This window comes from Hylobates moloch, unplaced genomic scaffold, assembly GCF_009828535.3.
Source record: "Hylobates moloch isolate HMO894 unplaced genomic scaffold, HMol_V3 SCAFFOLD_11, whole genome shotgun sequence".
Classification (NCBI taxonomy): domain Eukaryota; kingdom Metazoa; phylum Chordata; class Mammalia; order Primates; family Hylobatidae; genus Hylobates; species Hylobates moloch.
In genome coordinates, this window is record NW_026652286.1 from 30,565,294 (window position 1) to 30,587,770 (window position 22,477).

The following is a 22,477-nucleotide window of genomic DNA, read 5'->3' on the forward strand; positions in this document are numbered from 1 at the left end:
ATTTCTATTCCCCGACTTCCCATGTGCAACCTTCCTAATATGTTTGATACGCATCTTTTTGTTTGTATGTATTATTAGAAAATGTTTATTGTTTTTGCGTGCAAAAAAAAAAAGAAAAAGAAAAAAATAGTGTCCTTTAATATATTAATACAAAAATGTTTAAGTTTGATGAATTCCAGTTTATCTGTTTTTTTCTTTTGTGGCTCATGCTTTTAGTGTCATATCTAAGAATCCATCAACAAATCTAATGCCATAAAGATGTACACCTGTGTTTTCTTCTAAGCTTTTCTAGTTTTAGCTCTTATGTTTAGGTCTTTGATCCATTTTGAGTTAATTTTGGTATGTGGTATGAAGTAGAGGCCCAACTTTATTCTTTTGAATGAGGTTATCCAGCTGTCTTAGCACCATTTGTTAAAGAGACCCCCTCCTTCCTCTTGAATGGTTTTGGCGTACTTGTCAAAAATCAGTTGACCCTGTGCTTTCTTCAGCAACACATATACTAAAATTGGAATGATACAGAGAAAATTAGCATGGCCCCTACACTAGGATGACATGCAAATTCATTAAGTGTTCTGTTAAAAATTTTTAAATAAAAAAAAAGTTGACCACATATATGGGTTTATTTCTAGACTCTCAATTCTATACTATCCATCTATATGTCTATCCATATGCTATATTTGGGTTTTTTTTTGTCTTTTTTTTTCCTTTTTTCCTTGAGACAAGGTCTCTCTCTGTTGCCCAGGCTGGAGTGCAGTGGTGTGATCACAATTCACCACAGCCTCAACCTCCTGGGCTCAAGTGATCTTCTCGCTTCAGCCTCCCAAGTAGCTGGGACCACAGGTGTTTGCCACCATGCCTGTCTTTTTTTTTTTTTTTCTTGTAGGGACAGGGTTTTGCCATGTTGCCCAGGCTGGTCTTGAACTCCTGGGCTCAAGGAGTCCTCCCATTTTGGCCTCCCAAAATCCTAGGATTACAGGTATGAGCCATCCACCCAGCCTATACTTTTTTTTAATTACCATGGTTTTATAGTAAGTTTTGAAATTGGACAATGTGAGTACTCCTACTTTGTTCTTTTTCATTATTATTTTTGGCCATCAGGGGACACTTGCAATTTCATATGAATTTTAGGAACCGTGTATCCATTGCTGCAAAAAGGCAGTTGGAATTTTGATAAGAATTATAGATTAATTTGGGGAAATATTACATACAATCTTAATTATAAACTATTACCTCTATATGCATTGTTTACCTGTTTTCTGTTTACTAAACAGTACTGCCATGAACTTTGGTTGGTGTGTACATTTTTACTTCTTTGCTAGTATTTCTTTCAGAAAATTCCTACAGGTGAAATAGCTGAGTCAAGAGCGACATATATTTTTAGTTATAATAGTTGTTACATTGCTCTACAAAAGAAGCTACACCTGTGTACACCTCTCTCCCTACCAATAAATTATGAAATTGTTTCCTAACACAGGATGTTGTTTTAAATTTTCATCTGATAGGTGAAAAATTGCATTCATTTTTGTTTGGTTTCTTTCTTTGACTATTAGTGAGCTTTAACATTTTTGTATACATTGGTTGGCCAAATGTACCTTTGCCCACTATATTTATAGCCTTTGGCCATTCTAGTTTTATAGTAAAAATTAACTCTCTTTAGTAACAACCTTTTTTTGACCATTTGACAACTGGCCATTTTATAAATTGTATCCACAGCATAACCTGTGTGAAAAATAGGTCTTCATTTTCATTATGTTCTTACAGTATCACATCTCTTTCTATAGGTTGTTCTCCAAAGAAGTATGGAACGAGTACAGTCCTTTTTTCAGAAAAATAAATGCCGTCTCCCTCTCAAGCCAAGTCTAGTGGCAAAAGAATTAAATATTAAGGTGACACATACAATACTTATAAGTTCATATTACATTTGAAAATAATAGGAAGAAGGCAAATGGGCAGGTATGCTTAAGGCAAATGAAGGTAAAACCTGCATAGGTTGGTTATAAGCATGGATGGTTGTGATTAGGATCCATATTTATCATAGCATATTTTTTTACCTAAACACCATTCCTGGGGAAAAAAAAAAAGTATAATATTATTTACTGCCTTGGGCTTCATTTTTTAAAATTGGTCTCACCGTCTTTTTTTTTTTTTTTTTTTTTTTTTTTTTTTTTTTTTTTTTTTTTAGTTTTTTGAGACAAAGTCTCACTCTGTTGCCCAAGCTGGAGTGCAGTGGTACGATCTCGGCTCACTGCAACATCCACCTCCCGGGTTCAAGCGATTCTCCTGCCTCATCCTGAGTAGCTGGGACTACAGGCACACGCCACCATGCCCAGCTAATTTTTGTATGTTTAGTAGAGATGGGGTTTCACTTTGTTGACCAGGCTGATCTCGAACTCCTGACCTCGTAATTCACCTGCCTCGGCCTCCCAAAATGCTGAGATCACAGGCGTGAGCCACCATGCCTGGCCTTTTTTTTTTTTTTTTTGAGATGGAGTCTTGCTCTGTCACCCAGGCTGGAATGCAATGGTGCAATCTCGGCTCACTGCAACCTCCGCCTCCCAGGTTTAAGCAATTCTCCTGCCTCAGCCTCCCAAGTAGCTGGGATTACAGGTGCCTGCCACCACGCCCGGCTAATGTTTGTATGTTTAGTAGACACGGGGTTTCGCCGTGTTGGCCAGGCTGGTCTCGAACTCCTGACCTCAGGTGATCCGCCTGCCTCGGCCTCCCAAAGTGCTGGGATTACAGGCGTGAGCCACCATGCCCGACTGGTCTCACTGTCTTAAATTAGCTTTTTAGTCAGTTTCATTTTAAAAGTAAGATGTGATCATTGCTAATAAAATTTTTAGTTTTTGGGAATACTTCCATGGCTAATTAATTAAAATAGTACCATAAACAGAAGAATGGAGGTCTCAGATCACAGTGATTTAGAAGAAGGAAAAGGATATCATAAGACGTTGTGTTCTGTTGATGGATTAAGACATTTACAAAGCTCAAACTTTAAAAGTTTGTGTCTCAAGTTTTTGCTTCTCTGCCTAGTGAGATGATATTTTAGTCATATATGCTATGTTTAAGTTTCAAAAAGTATTTTTGCATATCTGTTATCTTCCAGAGAGTCTAGAAAAGCAATTCTAAATTAGCCGGGCGTGGTGGTGGGTGCCTGTAATCCCAGCTACTTGGGAGGCTGAGGCAGGAGAATTGCTTGAACCCAGGAGGCAGAGGTTGCAGTGAGCTGAGATTGCACCATTACAGTCCAGCCTGGGCAACAAGAGCAAAACTCTTATCTAAAAAAAAAATAAATAAAATGAAAAAGCAATTCTCATGTGTTACTTCATTTGCTGTAATTCAAAGGAACAAGTGTTTAGCTGGGCGTGTTTGTGCATGCCTGTAGTCCCAGCTACTCAGGAGACTGAGGCAGGAGGATCATTTGAGGCCAGGAGTTAGAGGTTGTGGGAAGCTATGGTTGCATCACTGCATTCCAGCCTGGGTAACAAAGCAAGATGCTGTCTCTAACAGAAATAAAAATAAAAAATAAATCTAAAAACAAGACACAAAGGAAGAAGTGAAAGGGGAAATGCGTAGGACAAAAAAAAATTCTAAATCCATTTTTATTTATCTTTCTAATGCTTAACATGTGTATTTGCAGTCATGTTCCTTCTTCAGTTCTAATGCTGTCCCCCTAAAAGTCGCAATGGTGAATGCTGACCCTATGGGAGAAGAAATTAATGTCATGTTTAAGGTGAGTAAATAATGTTACTATTTTTTAATGGCAATTTAGAAATTTTTTTATCAAATTACCTTCCCAAAATTGAAAAGGTGATTTTGTTTAATGTTTTTTTATTGTTTTATTTATTTATTTTTACACAGGGTCTTGCTCTGACACTCAGGCTAGAGTGCAGTGGCGCAATCTCAGCTTACTGCAACCTCCACATCCTGGGTTCAAGTGATTCTCCTGCCTCAGCCTCCCAAGTAGCTGAGATTACAGGCACCTGCCACCATGCCCGGCTAATTTTTGTATTTTTTAGTAGAGACGGGGTTTCACCATGTTGGCCAGGCTGGTCTTGAACTCCTGACCTCAGGTGATCCACCCACCTCAGCCTCCCAGAGTGCTGGGATTACAGGTGTGAGCCATCGTGCCCAGCCAAAAATGTTACATGTTTTGATCATGATTTGTATATTTTGAAGACAGGATGAAGAATTTTAGTTAATTCAATGAGTTGGACATGTGGAGGTTCATAAAGATTGCTTCTACTGAACCACCTTTGATATATACATATAATAAATTCCTTTGTACTCAGATCTGGTTTTGAACTCTATGTTTTATTGATGTAGGCGCCTTTTTCTAAACCAGTAATATCTGTTTTGAATACAAGAATTTTATGTGGTTTTTTTTTTTTATTTAATTTTTTTTTTTTTTTTTTTTGAGACGGAGTTTGCTCTTGTTGCCCAGGCTGGAATGCAATGGCGTGATCTCAGCTCACTGCAACCTTTACCTCCCTAGTTCATGCAATTCTCCTGCTTCAGCCTCTCAAGTAGCTGGGATTACAGGCATGTGCCACCACGCCCGACTGACTTTTTTATTTTTAGTACAGACGGGGTTTCACATGTTAGCCAGGCTGGTCTCAAACTCCTGACCTCAGGTGATCTGCCCGCCTTGGCCTCCCAAAGTGGTGGGATTACAGGCGTTAGCCACTGTGCCCAGCCAAGTTTTAATATTTTTTAAGGCAAATTCTCCTTATTCTTTTCCATAATTTTCTTGGCTAGTCTCAGAATGTATTCATTATTATGTGTTTTTAAATTATTTTATCCAGTTTAAAAAAAAAAATGAAAAGTTGTTCAGGTTTTAGTTAAAAAGTAATTCATTTTGGGAGAGTTAATTTTTTTAAGTAAACTTTTCATTTTGAGATAATTATAGATGCATAGGCAATTGTAACAAACTGTACAGAGGAATCCTGTGTACTCTTCTTCATAGTAACATCTTGTATAACTGTAGTGCAGTATCACAATCAGGATATTGGCATTGATACAGTCAAAATGTAGAACATTTCATCATCCCACAGATTCTCCATGTTGCCTTTTTAGAAAATTGAATATAGGCCAGGTACGGTGGCTCACACCTGTAATCCCAGCGCTTTGGGAGGCTGAGGCAAGCAGATCACCTGAGGTCAGAAGTTCGAGACCAGCCTGGCCAACATGGTGAAACCCCATCTCTACTAAAAATACAAAAATTAGCCGGGTGTGGTGGCAGGCGCCTGTAATCCCAGCTACTCAGGAGGCTGAGGCAGGAGAATCAGTTGAACCTAGGAGGCGGAGGTTGCAGTGAGCCGAGATGACTCCTCTGCACTCCAGCCTGGGCGATAGAGCGAGACTCAGTCTCAAAAAATAAATAAATATTTGAATATAATTCACATACCATAAAACTGAACCTTTTAAAGTGTACAGTTCAGGGAACTGAGATATGAAGAGGTTAAGTACCTTTCCCTAGAATGCTGCAGAAAAATAAAAAGGCAGTTCTGTTCACTTATAGGTGTGTGCAACCATGCCCAGCTACTTTTTGTGTTTTTAGTAGAGGCGGGGTTTCCATCATGTTGGCCAGGCTGATCTCGAACTCCTGATCTCAGGTGGTCTGCCTGCTTTGGCCTCCCAAAGTGCTGGGATTACAGCTTTCATAGTATGTAATCTGTTAAGTCTTTTGGAGATGTACAAGTTTCATTTTGTTTCCTTGATTTCAAGGTTGGTGAAGATCTTCGGCAAGATATGTTAGCTTTACAGATGATAAAGATTATGGATAAGATCTGGCTTAAAGAAGGACTAGATCTGAGGATGGTAATTTTCAAATGTCTCTCGACTGGCAGAGATCGAGGTAAGTTTATTAGCTGTGTCTTGATGTCTTATTTTTTTCCTTGAACTTAGCTTAAAGTGTACCTGCCCTAAAGGTCCTGATGCAGATACCCTGGTATCACAGTTGATTCTTATTTTAATTCAGTGTTACTTTATTGATTCAGTTGCTCATAATTAAGTCTCTTTTAAAAATAACTTAGTGGCCGGGCATAGTGGCTCATGCCTGTAATCCCAGCACTTTGGGAGGCTGAGGTGGGTGGATCACATGAGGTCAGGGGTTTGAGACCAACCTGGGCAACATGGTGAAACCCTGTTTCTACTAAAAATGCAAAAATTAGCCAGGTGTGGTTGCGTGCCCCTGTAATCCCAGCTGCTCGGGAGGCTGAGATGGGAGAATGGCTTGAACTTGGGAGGCGGAGGCTGCAGTGAGCCGAGATTGCATCACTGTATTCTAGCCTTGGTGACCGAGTGAGACTCCATCTCAAAATAAATTTAAAAAAATTTTTTTTAACTTAGTGTAGCCTAAATAAATCGTTCGCAGTTATCAGAGGTGTCCATTAATTGACCCAGTGAGGACTTTATGGTCTTTAGCTTTAAGCTTAAAAATAATGCCATATCTCTGGGTGCAGTGGCTCTCACCTGTAATCCCAGCATTTTAGGAGGCCGAGGCAGGAGGATCAGTTGAGTCTAGGAGTTTGAGACCAGCCCGGGCAACACAGGGAGATCCTGTCTCTACAAAAAGAAATAGTCTCAGCTACTCTGGAGGATGGGGTGAGAGGATTACTTGAGCCTGGGAGGTTAAGGCTTCAGTGAACCATGATCATGCTACTGCACTCCAACCCGGGTAAAACAGTGAGACCTTGTCTCAAAACCAAATAAATAAGGCCATATCTAAGTTAAATCAACTTTGATTTCATTTTTATAAAATAAAATCATACAAAGTTCTTTTCTACTAATAGCAGATATCTATCTTATTATTAATGAATGTAAAACATCCTAATACCTGATGCGTATTATATGCTCAATAAATGGCAGCCATCATTATTCTTATTCAACAAATGTTTGTTGTTTACCATCTATAAAATGGTAAGAATATGTGGTACTCATATTTTAGAAGGAAGCAATAATACATACAAGTAATCAGAGTATGCTTTAATAAGCTGAAAGCTCTAAAAGTTGTAAAGGCAATACCATCAGGTTTTAAAGGAAAGATCATCTGCTGTTGGTGGAAATGAGAAACACTTCACAAATTCTATGCATAGGCACTAGGAAGTCACCTGAAAGATAATCATCCTTCCAATATTTGCCATTCGATTTATGCTTAAATGCTTACAGTGAAGGGGAATTCACTGCATTTCAAGGCAGTTCATTCTATCCTGTGTAGCTCTGATAGCTATCGATTTCTTTTTCATATTCAAGTGATTAATGGGGACTGAGTCCTGGTGTCTTTTACCCATTGGTTCCAGTTCTGTTCAGGGACTATCATATAATTAAGTTAAATCCGTCTTCACCCTTACCAGTATTGTGGCCTCAGATTCTGAATTCCAAATTCTTCAGCCACTTATGAAAGATTACTTTAAATTACCTTATCACCTTATTATTCTCCTTGCAAATGGTTCAGGTAATCTGTTGTCTCTAAGAATGGCACCTGGATTTTGTAGAATACAAAAGGGTGAGCATAGTGTCACACATGTGAAACTATTCATAAATAAAATCAGTAAGTTGTCATCATACCAGCTTCTGCTAAGCCATGTCTTGGCCATCCTGTAACTTGTACATTTTCTTTTTCTTTTCTTTCTTTTTTCAGAGATAGGATCTTACTCTGTCTGTCATCCAGGCTGGAGTGCAGTGGTGTGATCATAGCTCACTGCAGCCTCAAACTCCTGGGCTCAAGCATTCCACTTGCCTCAGCCTCCCAAAATTAGCTGAATATGATGGCATGCACCTGTGACATGGCACCACACCCAGCTAATTTTTAAAATTTTTCATAAAGACAGGGGTCTCACTATGTTTTCCAGGCCAGCCTCAAACTGATCTCACACATTCCTACCACCTCAGCCTCCCAAGTAGCAGGGAGTGTAGGCATGCACCACTGTGTCCAGCTATGTACTTGTACATTTTTGTATCTTAGAACCATGTGTAGGACGTTAGCTATTAACTTTGTTATATTTGATACAATACTTTTCAATTTGTTGAGTTCGTTTTAAAACCTGATTTTTGAGTGTTACAACTCTTTTAGAATTCACATAGCAGAGGCCAGGCGCAGTGGCTCACGCCTGTAATCCCAGCACTTTGGGAGGCCGAGGCGGGCGGATCCCTTGAGGCCAGAAGTTTGAGACCAGCCTAGCAAATATGGTGAAACCCCACCTCTACTAAAAATACAAAAAATTAGCCAGGTGTGGTGGTGCACATCTGTAGTCCTGGCTGCTGGGAGGCTGAGGCACTAGAATCACTTGAATCTGGGAGGCAGAGGTTGCAGTGAGCCCAGATGGCACCACTGCACTCCAGCCTGGAAAACAGAGTGAGACTCTATCTCAGAAAACAACCAGAAAAAAAGGAGCCAAATGAATTCATTCTGCCATATGTATCTAGACTACTAGAATTACAATCTGGCCCCACATACTTTCTATCTGGGTACCCTGGCAGCCTTGGTCAACTTCTGTTTCCTCCAATCCTTTGTCCAAAGCAGAGCTCTGTTTTCATGTGTTTTATTTTAACACAAATGCATCTCTTTCTTTTTAAAAATATATCAATTAATTTTTTAATTGTATAAATAATATTTGCACATAGTAGAATATCCAGATAGCATATAGTAGAATAAATTGAAAAGTAAATGCTCGTTTTCTCTCATACCTTCATCCTCAATTCTAGGTACCCTCTTTCCACAATATAACTACTTATGTAGCCTTCTGGAAATGTTTTGTATATATTCTAATATGCACAACCATCTTTCTTTTCAAACACAGAAGTACAGTTCTCCATCTGGATTTTGTCTTTAACATTATTTTTGAGATCTTTCTATCAAAGCACATAATTCCTCCCTCATTGTTTTCTTTTGTGTAAATGTCACATAATTTATTTGTTTGATACTTGTTTTATTTTATTTATTTTTTTTATTTTTTAAGATGGAGCCTTGCACTGTTGCCCAGGCTGGAGTGCAGTGGCGTAATCTCGGCTCACTGCAAGCTCCGCCTCCTGGGTTCATGCCATTCTCCTGCCTCAGCCTCCCGAGTAGCTGGGACTACAGGCTCCTGCCACCACACCCGGCTAATTTTTTGTACTTTTAGTAGAGACGGGGTTTCACCGTGTTAGCCAGGATAGTCTCGATCTCCTGACCTCGTGATCCGCCCGCCTCTGCCTTCCAAAGTTTGTTCAGCCAGGCATTTATATTTCAATTAGGAGGCCAAAATATATACTTGAGATTTAATTATATCACAAGGTCAGTCTTCATCTGTTCTTCCTTTTGAAAGTGCTAATGTATTCTGGAAGATTCTTATCTTGCCCAAATATATGATTAAAGAAATTTTTTTGTGCTGAAGTGGGACAGTGTGTATCTTATATGTAACTTTACCAGCTAGGTCAGTGTCGTCTTGTTTGTAATTAAAATAGTTTTCCTCGCTGGGCACGATGGCTCATGCCTGTAATCCCAGTACTTTGGGAAACCGAGACAGGCAGATCACTGAAGGTTGGGAGTTCAAGACCAGCCTGGCCAACATGGTGAAACCCCATCTCAACTAAAAAAAAAAAAATAAATACAAAAAGTAGCCGGGCATGGTGTTGGGCACCTGTGATCTCAGCTAGTTTTCCTTTGGGGATTAGTGTATGGATGTACAGACTAGAGAGTCTCAAATAGTCAAAATTGATGTTTACATGTTAGATACTTTTGAAAATAAAGAACAATTTTGATTGGCGGCCAGACTTTTTTTTTTTTTTTTTTTTTTTTTTTTAAGACAGGGTCTCACTATCGCCCAGGCTGGAGTGCAGTGGTGTCATCTTGACTCACTGCAACCTCTGCCACCTGGGTTCAAGTAATTCTCATGCATCAGCCTCCAGAGTAGCTGGGACTACAGGTGTGTATCACCGTGCCTGGTTAATGTTTGTATTTTTAGTAGTGGTGGGGTTTTGCTATGTTGGCCAGGGTGGTCTCAAACTCCTGAGCTCAAGTGATCCACCCACCTCAGCCTCCAAAAGTGCTGGGATTACAGGCATGAGCCACCATGCCTGGCCAGACTTGATTTTTTTTTTTTTTTTTTTTTTTTGTGATAGAGTCTGGCTCTGTTGCCCAGGCTGGAGTGCAGTAGCGCTATCTTGGCTCACTGCAACCTCTGCCTCCCGGGTTCAAGGGATTCTCCTGCCTCAGCCTCCTGAGTAGCTGGGATTACAGGTGCCCACCACCATGCCCAGCTAATTTTTGTATTTTTAGTAGAGATGGGGTTTCGCCATGTTGGCCAGGCTGGTCTCAAACTCCTGACCTCAAGCGATCCACCCGCCTCGGCCTCCCAGAGTGCTGGGATTGCAGGTGTGAGTCACTGCACCCAGCCAGACTTGAATTTTTTTGAAAGTAACAATTGCTAGCTGGTTTCTTATGTCAAAGATTGAAAACTATAACTTTTTAAAAGGCATGCAGCCATAAAAAAGGATGAGTTCATGTCCTTTGCAGGGACATGAATGAAGCTGGAAGCCATCATTCTCAGCAAACTAACACAGGAACAGAAAACCAAATACCTCATGTTCCCACTGATATGTGGGAGTTGAACAGTGAGAACACGTGGACACAGGGAGGGGAACATCACACACCGGCGCGTGTTGGCAGGTGGGAGGCAAGGGGAGGGAGAGCATTAGGACAGATACCTAATGTATGCGGGGCTTAAAACCTAGATGACGGGTTGATAGGTGTAGCAAACCACCATGGCACATGTATACCTATGTAACAAGCCTGCACATTCTGCACATGTATCCCAGAACTTAAAGTAAAATTTAAAAAGCAATAATAATTTTTAAAAATGTTTAAAGGCTTATTTTGGGGAGACAGTTTTACATAGCTTAATATTTTATCGTTAAAGGCATGGTGGAGCTGGTTCCTGCTTCTGATACCCTCAGGAAAATCCAAGTGGAATATGGTGTGACAGGATCCTTTAAAGATAAACCACTTGCAGAGTGGCTAAGGAAATACAATCCCTCTGAAGAAGAATATGAAAAGGTAATTAGCATGTCTCCTCATTCTAAAAAGCTTTGTCAAAAATGTATTACAAAGGTTTTAAGTGCTTTCATTTTCCAGCTTTGGTGACCAAATAGTCATTTAGTCTAAGTCAGGAAAAGAGCATCTTTTTCTAAGTATAGGAAAGAATGTAAAACAGAATGCATTTAATGGCAGGAATCTGAGTGAAACCAATGCTAAATTATGCCCCCAAAAATTTCCAAGCACATACTTAGAGGCCAGCAAAACAGAGACATTTTTCTAACCCAGAATGTTATATTTCACAAAGATCTTGGAAGAAGGTTGGGAAATGAGTAAAATGGGCAGCATCATGTGGTAGTTAAGAACATAAATTAGGGGCCAAACTCTCTGGGTTTGAATTCAGGTCCGGTCCCAAGTCACTCAGCAACAGGGCCTTATGCAAATTTTTTTTTTTTTTTTTTTTCCGAGATGGAGTCTCACTCTGTCGCCCGGGCTGGAGTGCAGTGGCGCAATCTCGGCTCACTGCAAGCTCCGCCTCCCAGGTTCACGCCATTCTCCTGCCTCAGCCTCCCAAGTAGCTGGGGCTACAGGCGCCTGCCACCACGCCCAGCCAATTTTTTGTATTTTTAGTAGAGACGGGGTTTCAACGTATTAGCCAGGATGGTCTCGATCTCCTGACCTTGTGATCCACCCGCCTTGGTCTCCCAAAGTGCTGGGATTACAGGCGTGAGCCACCGCGCCCGACCTATGCAAATTATTTAACATCTTTGTGCCTCAGTGACCTCTGCTATAAAGTATAGTACCATAATATTATGGTATTATAACATATACTATGGCTGTAAACATAAGCATTGAGATTTTTGTGAAAATTAAGTGACTTATATGAAGCACTGCATATTGAAAGTTGTATAATTGATAGCTCTTATTACTGGAAACATCAATTTTCTGTTTTACTACTATTTGGAATTACATATGAGGAAAGGGCAATCTTTCAGGACATAAGGCCTCTAATGATCCTAACTTGGCCTCAGGAAGACCCAAGAAAACTGAGTGGTGATGTAGGAAGACTCCCGTTTTAATGTCATGGAGCTGCCTAGTTTGTTTCATTAATGGATCACCTTTATAGACATACACGTGCCATCTGTTGACCTACAAAGCTAATGCTGGGGAATTGTGACCTTTGTTAGATCATTTAAACTGTGAGATCACTCCCTTTTCTTTTTTTTTTTTTTTTGAGACGGAGTCTCGCTCTGTCGCCCAGGCTGGAGTGCAGTGGCGCAATCTCGGCTCACTGCAAGCTCCACCTCCCGGGTTCACGCCATTCTCCTGCCTCAGCCTCTCCAAGTAGCTGGAACTACAGGCGCCCACCACGACGCCCGGCTAATTTTTTGTATTTTTAGTAGAGACGGGGTTTCACCGTGGTCTCGATCTCCTGACCTCGTGATTCGCCCGCCTCGGCCTCCCAAAGTGCTGGGATTACAAGCGTGAGCCACCGCGCCCGGCCTGAGATCACTCCCTTTTCATACTTCTTTGTGGTCTGGGGAAAAAAAGCAGTGCAGCAGAAGCCCATACTTGTTTTAGTAATGTTGGCCCTTTGTGATTCCTGGTAAGGAAATAATTGCCAAGTAGCATACATTAAGCATCTTTTATGAATTTGGCTTTTTAATGTGATTTAATAAGTAAGAGGGAATATAACTTAGTGAAGCCATATTGCCTAGATTTGAATCCTCACTCTGCCACTTAACAGTTATGTGATCTTGGGCAAACAACCTCTCTTTGCTCCAGTTTTCCATCTGTACAATGGTTATGATGATAGTACCTAAGTCATTGATTGTTGTGAGATTCTAAATATGTTAATGTATATACACACACATACATGTACACACATACACAGAGAAGTGCCTGGTTTGTGCTAAAGACTATATAAACATTTGCTGTTAATCATCATTGGTAATGATTTCTGGGGAATTATGGAATAAAATTAACTACATGGGCAAGTCAGGCCAAATGAATGTACCACTCAGAAATACAGTATTTTGTATAAATAAACTAAATACACATGCTTTAGATTAAAGAAAAACCTCATTGTATGTGTCCTGCTGTATCCTTCTATACGATATTATATTAGTAATTTTAATAATCCCCAGGAGAGGGAGAACTTAAGATGACACACAGGGAATCACCACATGGGAAACAAAACGCATTACTTGTATTCTTGAATGTTTTCAGATATAAGCTGATTTTCCTTACACATGTCTTCCCTGCAGGCAGAGGAAAAAGAGCAAAAATCTTCTATCCATCATGTTTGTGGAATCCTGCACCTTACCGATTCTAAGCAGCAGAGTCAGAGAGGTGCAGGATTCCACAAACATGATGCTTAAAAGCTGTTCGAAGGCAGCACGTACCTAAGTAGGGACTGGTAGGGATCCCAGACTTTTAAAAGAGAAAAGCTAGAGAAGGGGCAGTAACCACCCTTAGAAGAGTGTTTTTGTTTTTGAAATATGAAAAGATTGGCTTCTATTACTGTATCCCAGTTTGTATGCTATTGAGAGAGTGGATTACAATAGTGTTTTTAAAGAGTGATAAATTACTTTACTATTTATAAACTCTGCCTACTTTAAAAATAATTCATTTTCTAAAATAATTGTATATGTTTTTTATAGGCTTCAGAGAACTTTATCTATTCCTGTGCTGGATGCTGTGTAGCCACCTATGTTTTAGGCATCTGTGATCGACACAATGACAATATAATGCTTCGAAGCACGGGACACATGTTTCACATTGACTTTGGAAAGTTTTTGGGACATGCACAGATGTTTGGCAGCTTCAAAAGGTATAATGTTATTGCTGTTGCCAAAGAAATGAGGCACTTCCTGTTTCCCAAATTAATGTTTGTCTCAAGCTTTGCATTTTGCCTTGTGCGTTTTGCCTTGTGGCTCCATTTGAACATAACTGGGAATGAAAAAGGCCCAAAGATATGACCATACCACATAGTAGACAAGAATGTGTCTTAAGTGTGTATAAACTTTGTTTTTTTGTTGTTGTTGTTGTTGTTTTTTTTGGTTTTTTTTGAGATGGAGTCTTGCCCTGTCGCCCAGGGTGGAGTGCAGTGGCACGATCTTGGCTCACTGCAAGGTCTGCCTCCCGGGTTCACGCCATTCTCCTGTCTCAGCCTCCTGAGTAGCTGGGACTACAGGCGCCCGCCACCACGCCTAGCTAATTTTTTTGTATTTTTAGTAGAGACGGGGTTTCACCGTGTTAACCAGGATGGTCTCGATCTCCTGACCTCGTGATCTACCCGCCTCGGACTCCCAAAGTGCTGGGATTACAGGCGTGAGCCACCATGCCCGGCTAAACTTTGTTGAAATGAATTAAGGTACATATATATTTTTTTATCTACTTAGCGATAACTCTTAGAAAGAAATGGTTTCATGTGTATAACAGCAGTAAGTAGTTTTCTGTGTTTGTAACTACTGTTTGATCTCTCTTTGGGTTTGTGGATTTATAAATATCACCTTATTTTTATATATAAGGAAATTTCATACGTAAGTTCTCTCTAAATAATGAGATTATTATGTGATAGCTTTCTTGAAAAATGTTAGAGGCTGGGCGTGGTGGCACGCCTGTAATCCCAGCACTTTGGGAGGCCAAGGCGGGCAGATCACGAGGTCAGGAGATCGAGACCATCCTGGCTAACATGGTGAAACCCTGTCTCTACTAAAAATACAAAAAATTTGCCGGGCGTGGTGGTGGGCACCTGTGGTCCCAGCTACTCGGGAGGCTGAGGCAGGAGAACGGCGTGAACCCAGGAGGCAGAGCTTGCAGTGAGCCTAGATCGCTCCACTGCACTCCAGTCTGGGTGACAGAGCAAGACTCCGTCTCAAAAAAGAAAAATGTTATTTTAAAATTATGGAAATTCAAAAGTGTGTGGTATTAAGTTTCCTAGGTGGAAATGGCTGTACCTCAGATAGTTTAATAATCATGTAATAGCACTATTGGAGTATCTTCTGTAAATAATATTTTGTATGTACTTTCATTTTAAATAGGGATCGGGCTCCTTTTGTGCTGACCTCTGATATGGCATATGTCATTAATGGGGGTGAAAAGCCCACCATTCGTTTTCAGTTGTTTGTGGACCTCTGCTGTCAGGCCTACAACTTGATAAGAAAGCAGACAAACCTTTTTCTTAACCTCCTTTCACTGGTAACTATTCTTTATAAGCACTTAATTAGTTTTATATTAATGCATCTATGTTTCAATACCTAAAAAAGATTATTTTGTGATTTTGGAATAAAATTTGCTTTAGTCACAAATGTCAGATACATTGTTGCTCAGATATTTTAAACTTACTGCTGTGTGAAATAAGCCAGACACAAGAGTACCTACTGTCTGACTCCATTTGTGTACAATACAAAAAATAAGTCAGTAGAGTGGCTCCCCTTGGGATGGGAAGTATTAGTAGCTGGACCCCAAGACAGGCATCTGAGATGCTAATGAATGTTTTGTGTATTAATATGGGTGTGAATTGTGAACATTTACTCAGCTGTACAATGAAGATTTCTGTACTTTCCTGGGTATATATTATAGTTAAGTAAAAAGTAAAAAACACAAACCCACTATGATTATTATGACTAAATTGATATGGTAATAAGCAGAAGGCTACAATTGTCTTAAGTGAAATAATTCAGAAAGTTAAATATTGTGTGTTCTCACTTATAAGTGGGAGTTAAATAATATGTATACATGGACATAAAGAGTAGAGTAATAGACATTGGAGACTTGGGAGGGTAGGAAGGGGGATGGCAGATGGGAGATGAGAAGTTACTTAGTGGGTACAATGTATACTATTCAAGTGATGCACTAAAAGCCCAGACTTTACCACTGTGTGATACATACATGTACCAAAATTGTACTTGTACCCCCTAAATCTATGAAAGTAAAAACAGTGGCCTGGGCCGGGCGGGGTGGCTCATGCCTGTAATCCCAGCACTTTGGGAGGCTAAGGCAGGCAGATTGCTTGAGGTCAGGAGTTTGAGACCAGCCTGGCCAACATGGCGAAACCCCATCTCTATCAAAAAAAAAAAAAAAAAAAGTTTGCCAGGCATAGTGGTACATACCTGTAATCCCAGCTACTCAGGAGGCTGAGGCAGGAGAATTGCTTGAACCCGGGAGGCAGAGGATGCAGTGAGCCAAGATCACAGCCTGCCCCCTCCACCGCCCAAAAAAGAGCCTAGCCAAAAGGAGATCTGGATCTCACAGGTTTAATTCTATAAACTGGGTTTGTGACCACCAACAAATTGCTTGACTTCTTGGTGTCCATTTCCTTATTTGTTAGATAATCACCTAGGTCCCCAATACACTAATGAACCCCTCAAGACTGACTGTTTTTGTTTGCTTTAGTTCTGATTACTTGAGCAGCCCACAGGAAGGAGTGAGGAACAAATGTTTTAAAAAATTTAACTCACAGAACTTTTTGTTTTCTTCTACAGATGATTCCTTCAGGGTTACCAGAACTTACAAGTATTCAAGATTTGAAATATGTTAGAGATGCACTTCAACCCCAAACTACAGATGCAGAAGCTACAATTTTCTTTACTAGGTAAGGCATATTTAAGTATATTGCAGAAGGAACATAAAATATTGCTTTGATTTGTTTTACCTTAGTTTAAACAAATGCTATTTATCAAAATTCTGATTTATAAGAACAAATTCTGATTCACAGTAATTTGCACATAGTAGGCTGTCAAAAGTTGATTTACTAATAAATACAAAGGATTTGCAATAATATTTTTAAAAATATACTTATTTGCCTCAAAATATCTCAAGGTTTATTTAATATGTAATTTCAATGATAAAAACATTTTTCTACAGTGCCATGTACCATTTTAAAATCTTTTTTAATTTTTTGAGACTGAGTCTTGCTGTTTCATCCATGCTAGAGTGCAGTGGCACAATCTCAGTTCACTGCAACCTCTGCTTCCTGGGTTCAAGCGATTCTCCTGCCTCAGCCTCCCAAATAGCTGGGACTACAGGCGCACACCACTAAGCCCAGCTTATTAAAGTCTCTTTCTAAAATGTTATCTGTACTAATCTATTTTTCAGGATTTTGTCTTAACAATTCCCATGGAGACCTTTGGTGTTTTTAATCCAGCAAACCCTGGTCACTGCTGCAAGTAAACTATTATATGGCCCAGTACTTCAAACACATATGCCAATGACTGGTACTTGAATTTGTTATTGCTTTAAAAACAGATCTTCCGGCCAGGCTCAGTGGCTCACGCCTGTAATCCCAGCACTTTGGGAGGCCGAGGCGGGCGGATCACCTGAGGTCGGGAGTTCAAGATCATCCTGACCAACATGGAGAAACCCCGTCTGCACTAAAAATACAAAATTAGCCGGGCATAGTGGCGCATGCCTGTAATCCCAGCTACTCAGGAGACTGAGGCAGGAGAATTGCTTGAACCTGGGAGATGGAGGTTGTGATGAACCGAGATTACGCCATTGCACTCCAGCCTGAGCAACAAAAGCGAAACTCTGTCTCAAAAAAAAACCAGATCTTCTTGACAAATATGTTCTAAAGGTCTGGTGATCAGGCTGGTTACTGACTACTGCTGCCACATCATCACAATACCATAGCAGGGAGGGGTACCTGAGCTCATGTTCTTTTCTCTCCTTTTTCTCTTGCCTTCTTCCTCTCAGTGGAGAAGAGGTATAAAACACTGACTGGATTTCCCTAGTCTCAAGAGTCTGGGCTGAAATGAATTGAAGGAAGCTGACTTTTGTATAGCCTTCCAAACTAATCCTGACAATTTAGGTATTGATGGGTTTTCTTTTGCTTTGTTTTTTAAAAGAGATTCATTGGCTCCCCTGGGCAAAACTACAAAGCAGGCATGTATTCGTCTGCCTGCTTAGACTTCCATAACAAAATACTATAGACTAGTGGCTTAAACAACAGATACTTATTTTCTCACAGTTCTGGAGTCTAGGAGGTCCAAAATCAAGGTGCCAGCCGATTACATTACTGTTGAGGGCTCCCTTGCCAGATTGCAGATGGCCACCTTCGCAATGTGTCCTCACATGGTAGGGAGAGCTAGCTCTCTCATCTCTTCTTAGAAGGACACTCCTATTGGATTAGGGCTCTACTGTTTATGACCTCATTTAACCTTAATTACTTCCATAAAGGCCCTATCTCTAAATACAGTGGCAGTGTTGGTTGGGGCTTCAACATATGAATTTGAGGGAACACAAACATTCAGTCCATAGTGGGGCAAAAGCCTGTGTTTGAGATTCTCTCACTTCTGTTTTTGAATATCCTTCTTCTTTCTAGCTTCCTTAACCTTGTTTCTGAGACTTACTTCATTTGCTTGCCTAAAACGTTCTTTCCAGACCTACTTTCCAAACTCTCCATCCTGTCAAAACTTCTTTTTCCAACTGAATGAAAATATGATTACCTGAAGGAGTCTGACACTGAATTCTACAATTCTACTGTTTGACAGGAGAGAATTTTTAAAATTTGGATTACTTTGTTTTTGTTCTTTTGTTTTTGTGGTTTTTTGGAGACAGTCTCACTCCACCACCCAGTCTGGAGTGCAGTGGCGCAATCTCAGCTCACTGCAACCTCTTGCCTCCTGGGTTCAAGCAATTCTCCTGCCTCAGCCTCTCGAGTAGCTGGGATTATAGGCACACACCACCACACCTGGCCAATTTTTCTATTTTTAGTAGAGACAGGGTTTAGCCATGTTGGCCAGGCTGGTCTCGAACTCCTGGCCTCAAGTGATCCGCTCCCCTCGGCCTCCCAAAGTGCTGGGATTACAGGCATGAGCCACCGTGCCCGGCCCTTGAATTACTTTCTTTCCCACCTATTTGTCATCTTTCTCCTTTATTAAAAGGGAATAAATTAATGAAGTCATCTTTTTAGCATTATACCAATCATCATCTATCTATAATAGCTCTTTAATTAGTCTTGGGGAGCCTACGGTTCAAGAGAACCAAGCATGAATTCTTTCTTGGGATAAATTATTTTGTTTGGTGTTTTAACAAATCTTTGGCCTGTAGAACAAAGGGAATCCTTGGCAAAGTGACAATCTGCTTAATATTTTTAAAGGAATGAAAGTGGTTTTTGTCATTTATTACATTGAAAGAATTTACCATGTGTTCTCATTTACTGTTAACGAATTTTCTGATTACTTTGTAGGCTTATTGAATCAAGTTTGGGAAGCATTGCCACCAAGTTTAACTTCTTCATTCACAACCTTGCTCAGATTCGTTTCTCTGGTCTTCCTTCTAATGATGAGCCCATCCTTTCATTTTCACCTAAAACATACTCCTTTAGACAAGATGGTCGAATCAAGGACGTCTCTGTTTTTACATATCATAAGAAATACAACCCAGATAAACATTATGTAAGTTTGATTTCAATATTTATAAATAATCATGCATGTATTATTGTTGTCCTTTCTACTTCCTTTGCTGACTCTGCTAAAGTTCCAAGCATTTGTTCTATTCATGCTTGTTTCTTCCATGAATGGTCCATAAATAAGTAAATGTACTTGAAGCATCCCTAACTTTTTTGGTATTTAATTCTTGCTATATTTGCTTCAAACAATAAGGACCGAGTGATATTCTGTCTTTTAGAGACAAAGCTAAAAGAGTGGTGCTATTCTGCTTTTTCTCATTCTTCAATGTTTTTATTTTTATTTTTTATCAGTTTTTTTACATTTCAAAGATAAAGTGTGCTTGTTGTAACAAATTCAATCAATAGAGAAGTATATAAAGTAAAAAGTCAAAGTTCCTATTCCAGTCTCTGATATAAAACACACACACATTGTCTTTGAAGAGATACAGGAACTTCAGCATGCTTTTTCCTCTTCCAGACTATAGTGTTATCTTTTTTGTTGTTACTTTTCACCCTTGTGCTAACTTTTTTGTTAGATAATACTTTCTAGAACTGCCAGTTTTTAAATTTTTGGCAAATTGATAGTCTTTAAAAAGCTATTTTACTACTGTTTTAATTTTCATCTATTCTGTTAATAAATTTTAGTATCTTTTTGTGTGTTTATTTAAGTTATCCTAACACCATTTCATTGCATAGTCCATTCTCTCCCCAATATATACTACTACCTTTAAGTTTATATATCCCCAAATTTGTTTCTGGCCTTCTATAGATAGATCCTACTTGGCACCAGTATTATATTCTTTAAAGTATTGTAACTTTATAAAAGTTTAAATAGGCCGGGTGCAATGGCTCACGCCTATAATCCCAGCACTTTGGGAGCCCGAGGCAGGTGATCACCTGAGGTCAGGAGTTTAAGACCAGCCTGGCCAACATGGTGAAGCCCCGTCTCTACTAAAAATATGAAAATTAGCTGGGTGTGGTGGCATGTGCCTGTAGTCCCAGCTACTCGGGAGGCTGAGGCAGGAGAATCGCTTGAACCCGGGAGGCGGAGGTTGCAGTAAGCCAATATTGTGCCATTGCACTCCAGCCTAGGCAACAGAGCAAGATGCTGTATCAAAAAAAAAAAAAGTTTAGCCAGCAAAACAAGCTTTCCTTCACCACCCCCCCATAAACCTTTTGCCTTTTTTTAACTGACTTTTTATTTATTTTTATTTTATTTTATGTTGTTATTTTATGTTATTTTAATTTTATTTTATGTTATTTTATTTTATTTTATAAAAGAGTCTCTCACTGTTGAGACTATTTTATAATATAGAAGAGTCTCACTCTGTTGAGACTATTTTATAAATATAAAAGAGTCTCACTCTGTTGCCCAGGCTGGAGTGCAATGGCGCGATTTCGTTTCCTGAAACCTGTGCCTCCCAGGTTCAAGCAGTTCTCATGCCTCAGCTCCTGAATAGCTAGCTGGGACTACAGGCAAGCGCCACCACGCCCGGCTAATTTTTTTGTATTTTTAGTAGAGATGAGGTTTCGCCATGTTGCCCAGGCACGTGGCCAGACGAATTCCTGGCCCCAAGTGGTCCACTCATTTTGGCCTCTCGAACTTCTAGGGTTACAGACGTGAGCCACCATGCCTGGACTATTTTATTTATTTATTTATTTATTTATTTATTTATTTATTTATTTATTTATTTATTTATTTTCTGAGACGGAGTCTCGCTCTGTCGCCCAGGCTGGAGTGCAGAGGTGTGATCTCGGCTCACAGCAAGCTCTGCCTCCCGAGTTCATGCCATTCTCCTGCCTCAGCCTCCCGAGTAGCTGGGACTACAGGTGCCCACCACCACGCCCGGCTAATTTTTTGTATTTTTTTTTTTTTTAGTAGAGACGGGGTTTCACCGTGTTAGCCAGGATGGTCTCGATCTCCTGACCTCGTGATCTGCCCGCCTCGGCCTCCCAAAGTGCTGGGATTACAGGCATGAGCCACCGCACCCGGCCAGACGTGCTGTTACTATGTTGTCCGGGCTGGTCTCAAAACTCCTGACCTCAGCTGATCCACCCACCTCGGCCTCCCAAAGTGCTGGGATTACAGGCGTGAGCCACCGTGCCTGGCCTGGAAAGAAGGATTTAAATATAAATTTTATGTGTTTGTGGTGTGATTTCTTTTCAGATTTATGTAGTCCGAATTTTGAGGGAAGGGCAGATTGAACCATCATTTGTCTTCCGAACATTTGACGAATTTCAGGAACTTCACAATAAGCTCAGTATTATTTTTCCACTTTGGAAGTTACCAGGGTATGTATCCATCCTTGTACATTAATCCTTTTTGTAGGAAACAACTTGTTATCAAATGTAGGTGGAAATCGTTGTGTTAACACTTAGTAAGATATTATCTGCCATGTGTGTCTTATTTTCCTTTGTATCACAAGGACCTAATACAAAACTAGACATGAACAAGGAACTGTAAGTTTTTGTTGAATGAGTAAATGATCAGGATGTTAAAATATGAGATTTTCTAGACTTCTAACTTTTGTTGAAGCTTTAACTTTGCTGTCTCTACCATAGTAAGCAACACAAGATAATAATTTGGCATCTTGGTTTTGAAAAAAGTCATATGCGGCCAGGCGTGGTGGCTCACAAGCTTATAATCCCAGCACTTTGGGAGGCCGAGGCGGGGAAATAGCTTGAGTCCAGGAGTTGGAGACTAGCCCTGGGCACCGTGGCGAAACCCCATCTCTATAAAAAATACAAAAATTAGCTGGGCTGGTGGCACATGTCTGAAGTCCCAGCTACTCGGGAGGCTGAAGTGAGAGGATTGATTGATACCAGGATGTGGAGGTTGCATTGAGCCAAGATCACATCACTGCATTACAGCCTGGGTGACAAAATGAGACCCTGTCCCCCCCCAAAAAAAGTCATATGCTAAATCAGTGCAGAAATAATCGATCATGGGCCATACTGAGCTCCTCTGCTAAAAAGCTGAAGCATGGCTAGGCGCGGTGGCTCACACCTATAATCCCAGCATTTTGGGAGGCCAAGGCGGACGGATCACGAGGTCAGGAGATGGAGAC

The 22,477-nt window shown here is 40.2% G+C and overlaps 1 protein-coding gene and 1 non-coding gene across 3 annotated transcripts in view; both read left to right on the top strand.

Moving 5' to 3' along the window:
• Window positions 1-22,477, top strand: part of PIK3C2A (phosphatidylinositol-4-phosphate 3-kinase catalytic subunit type 2 alpha) — a 130,022-nt gene that overhangs the window by 97,660 nt on the left and 9,885 nt on the right. For both annotated transcript variants that reach the window (XM_032166525.2, XM_032166526.2), the window contains exons 20-28: window positions 1,782-1,886; window positions 3,641-3,733; window positions 5,728-5,857; window positions 10,899-11,035; window positions 13,678-13,847; window positions 15,061-15,217; window positions 16,504-16,613; window positions 19,209-19,416; window positions 21,577-21,701. In XM_032166525.2, the coding sequence (XP_032022416.1) occupies window positions 1,782-1,886; window positions 3,641-3,733; window positions 5,728-5,857; window positions 10,899-11,035; window positions 13,678-13,847; window positions 15,061-15,217; window positions 16,504-16,613; window positions 19,209-19,416; window positions 21,577-21,701 (1,235 nt within the window). The remainder of the gene's footprint in view (window positions 1-1,781; window positions 1,887-3,640; window positions 3,734-5,727; window positions 5,858-10,898; window positions 11,036-13,677; window positions 13,848-15,060; window positions 15,218-16,503; window positions 16,614-19,208; window positions 19,417-21,576; window positions 21,702-22,477) is intronic.
• LOC116477500 (U6 spliceosomal RNA) lies at window positions 476-587 on the top strand. Its single transcript, XR_004250473.1, has one exon. It is a non-coding gene; the product is annotated as a U6 spliceosomal RNA (small nuclear RNA).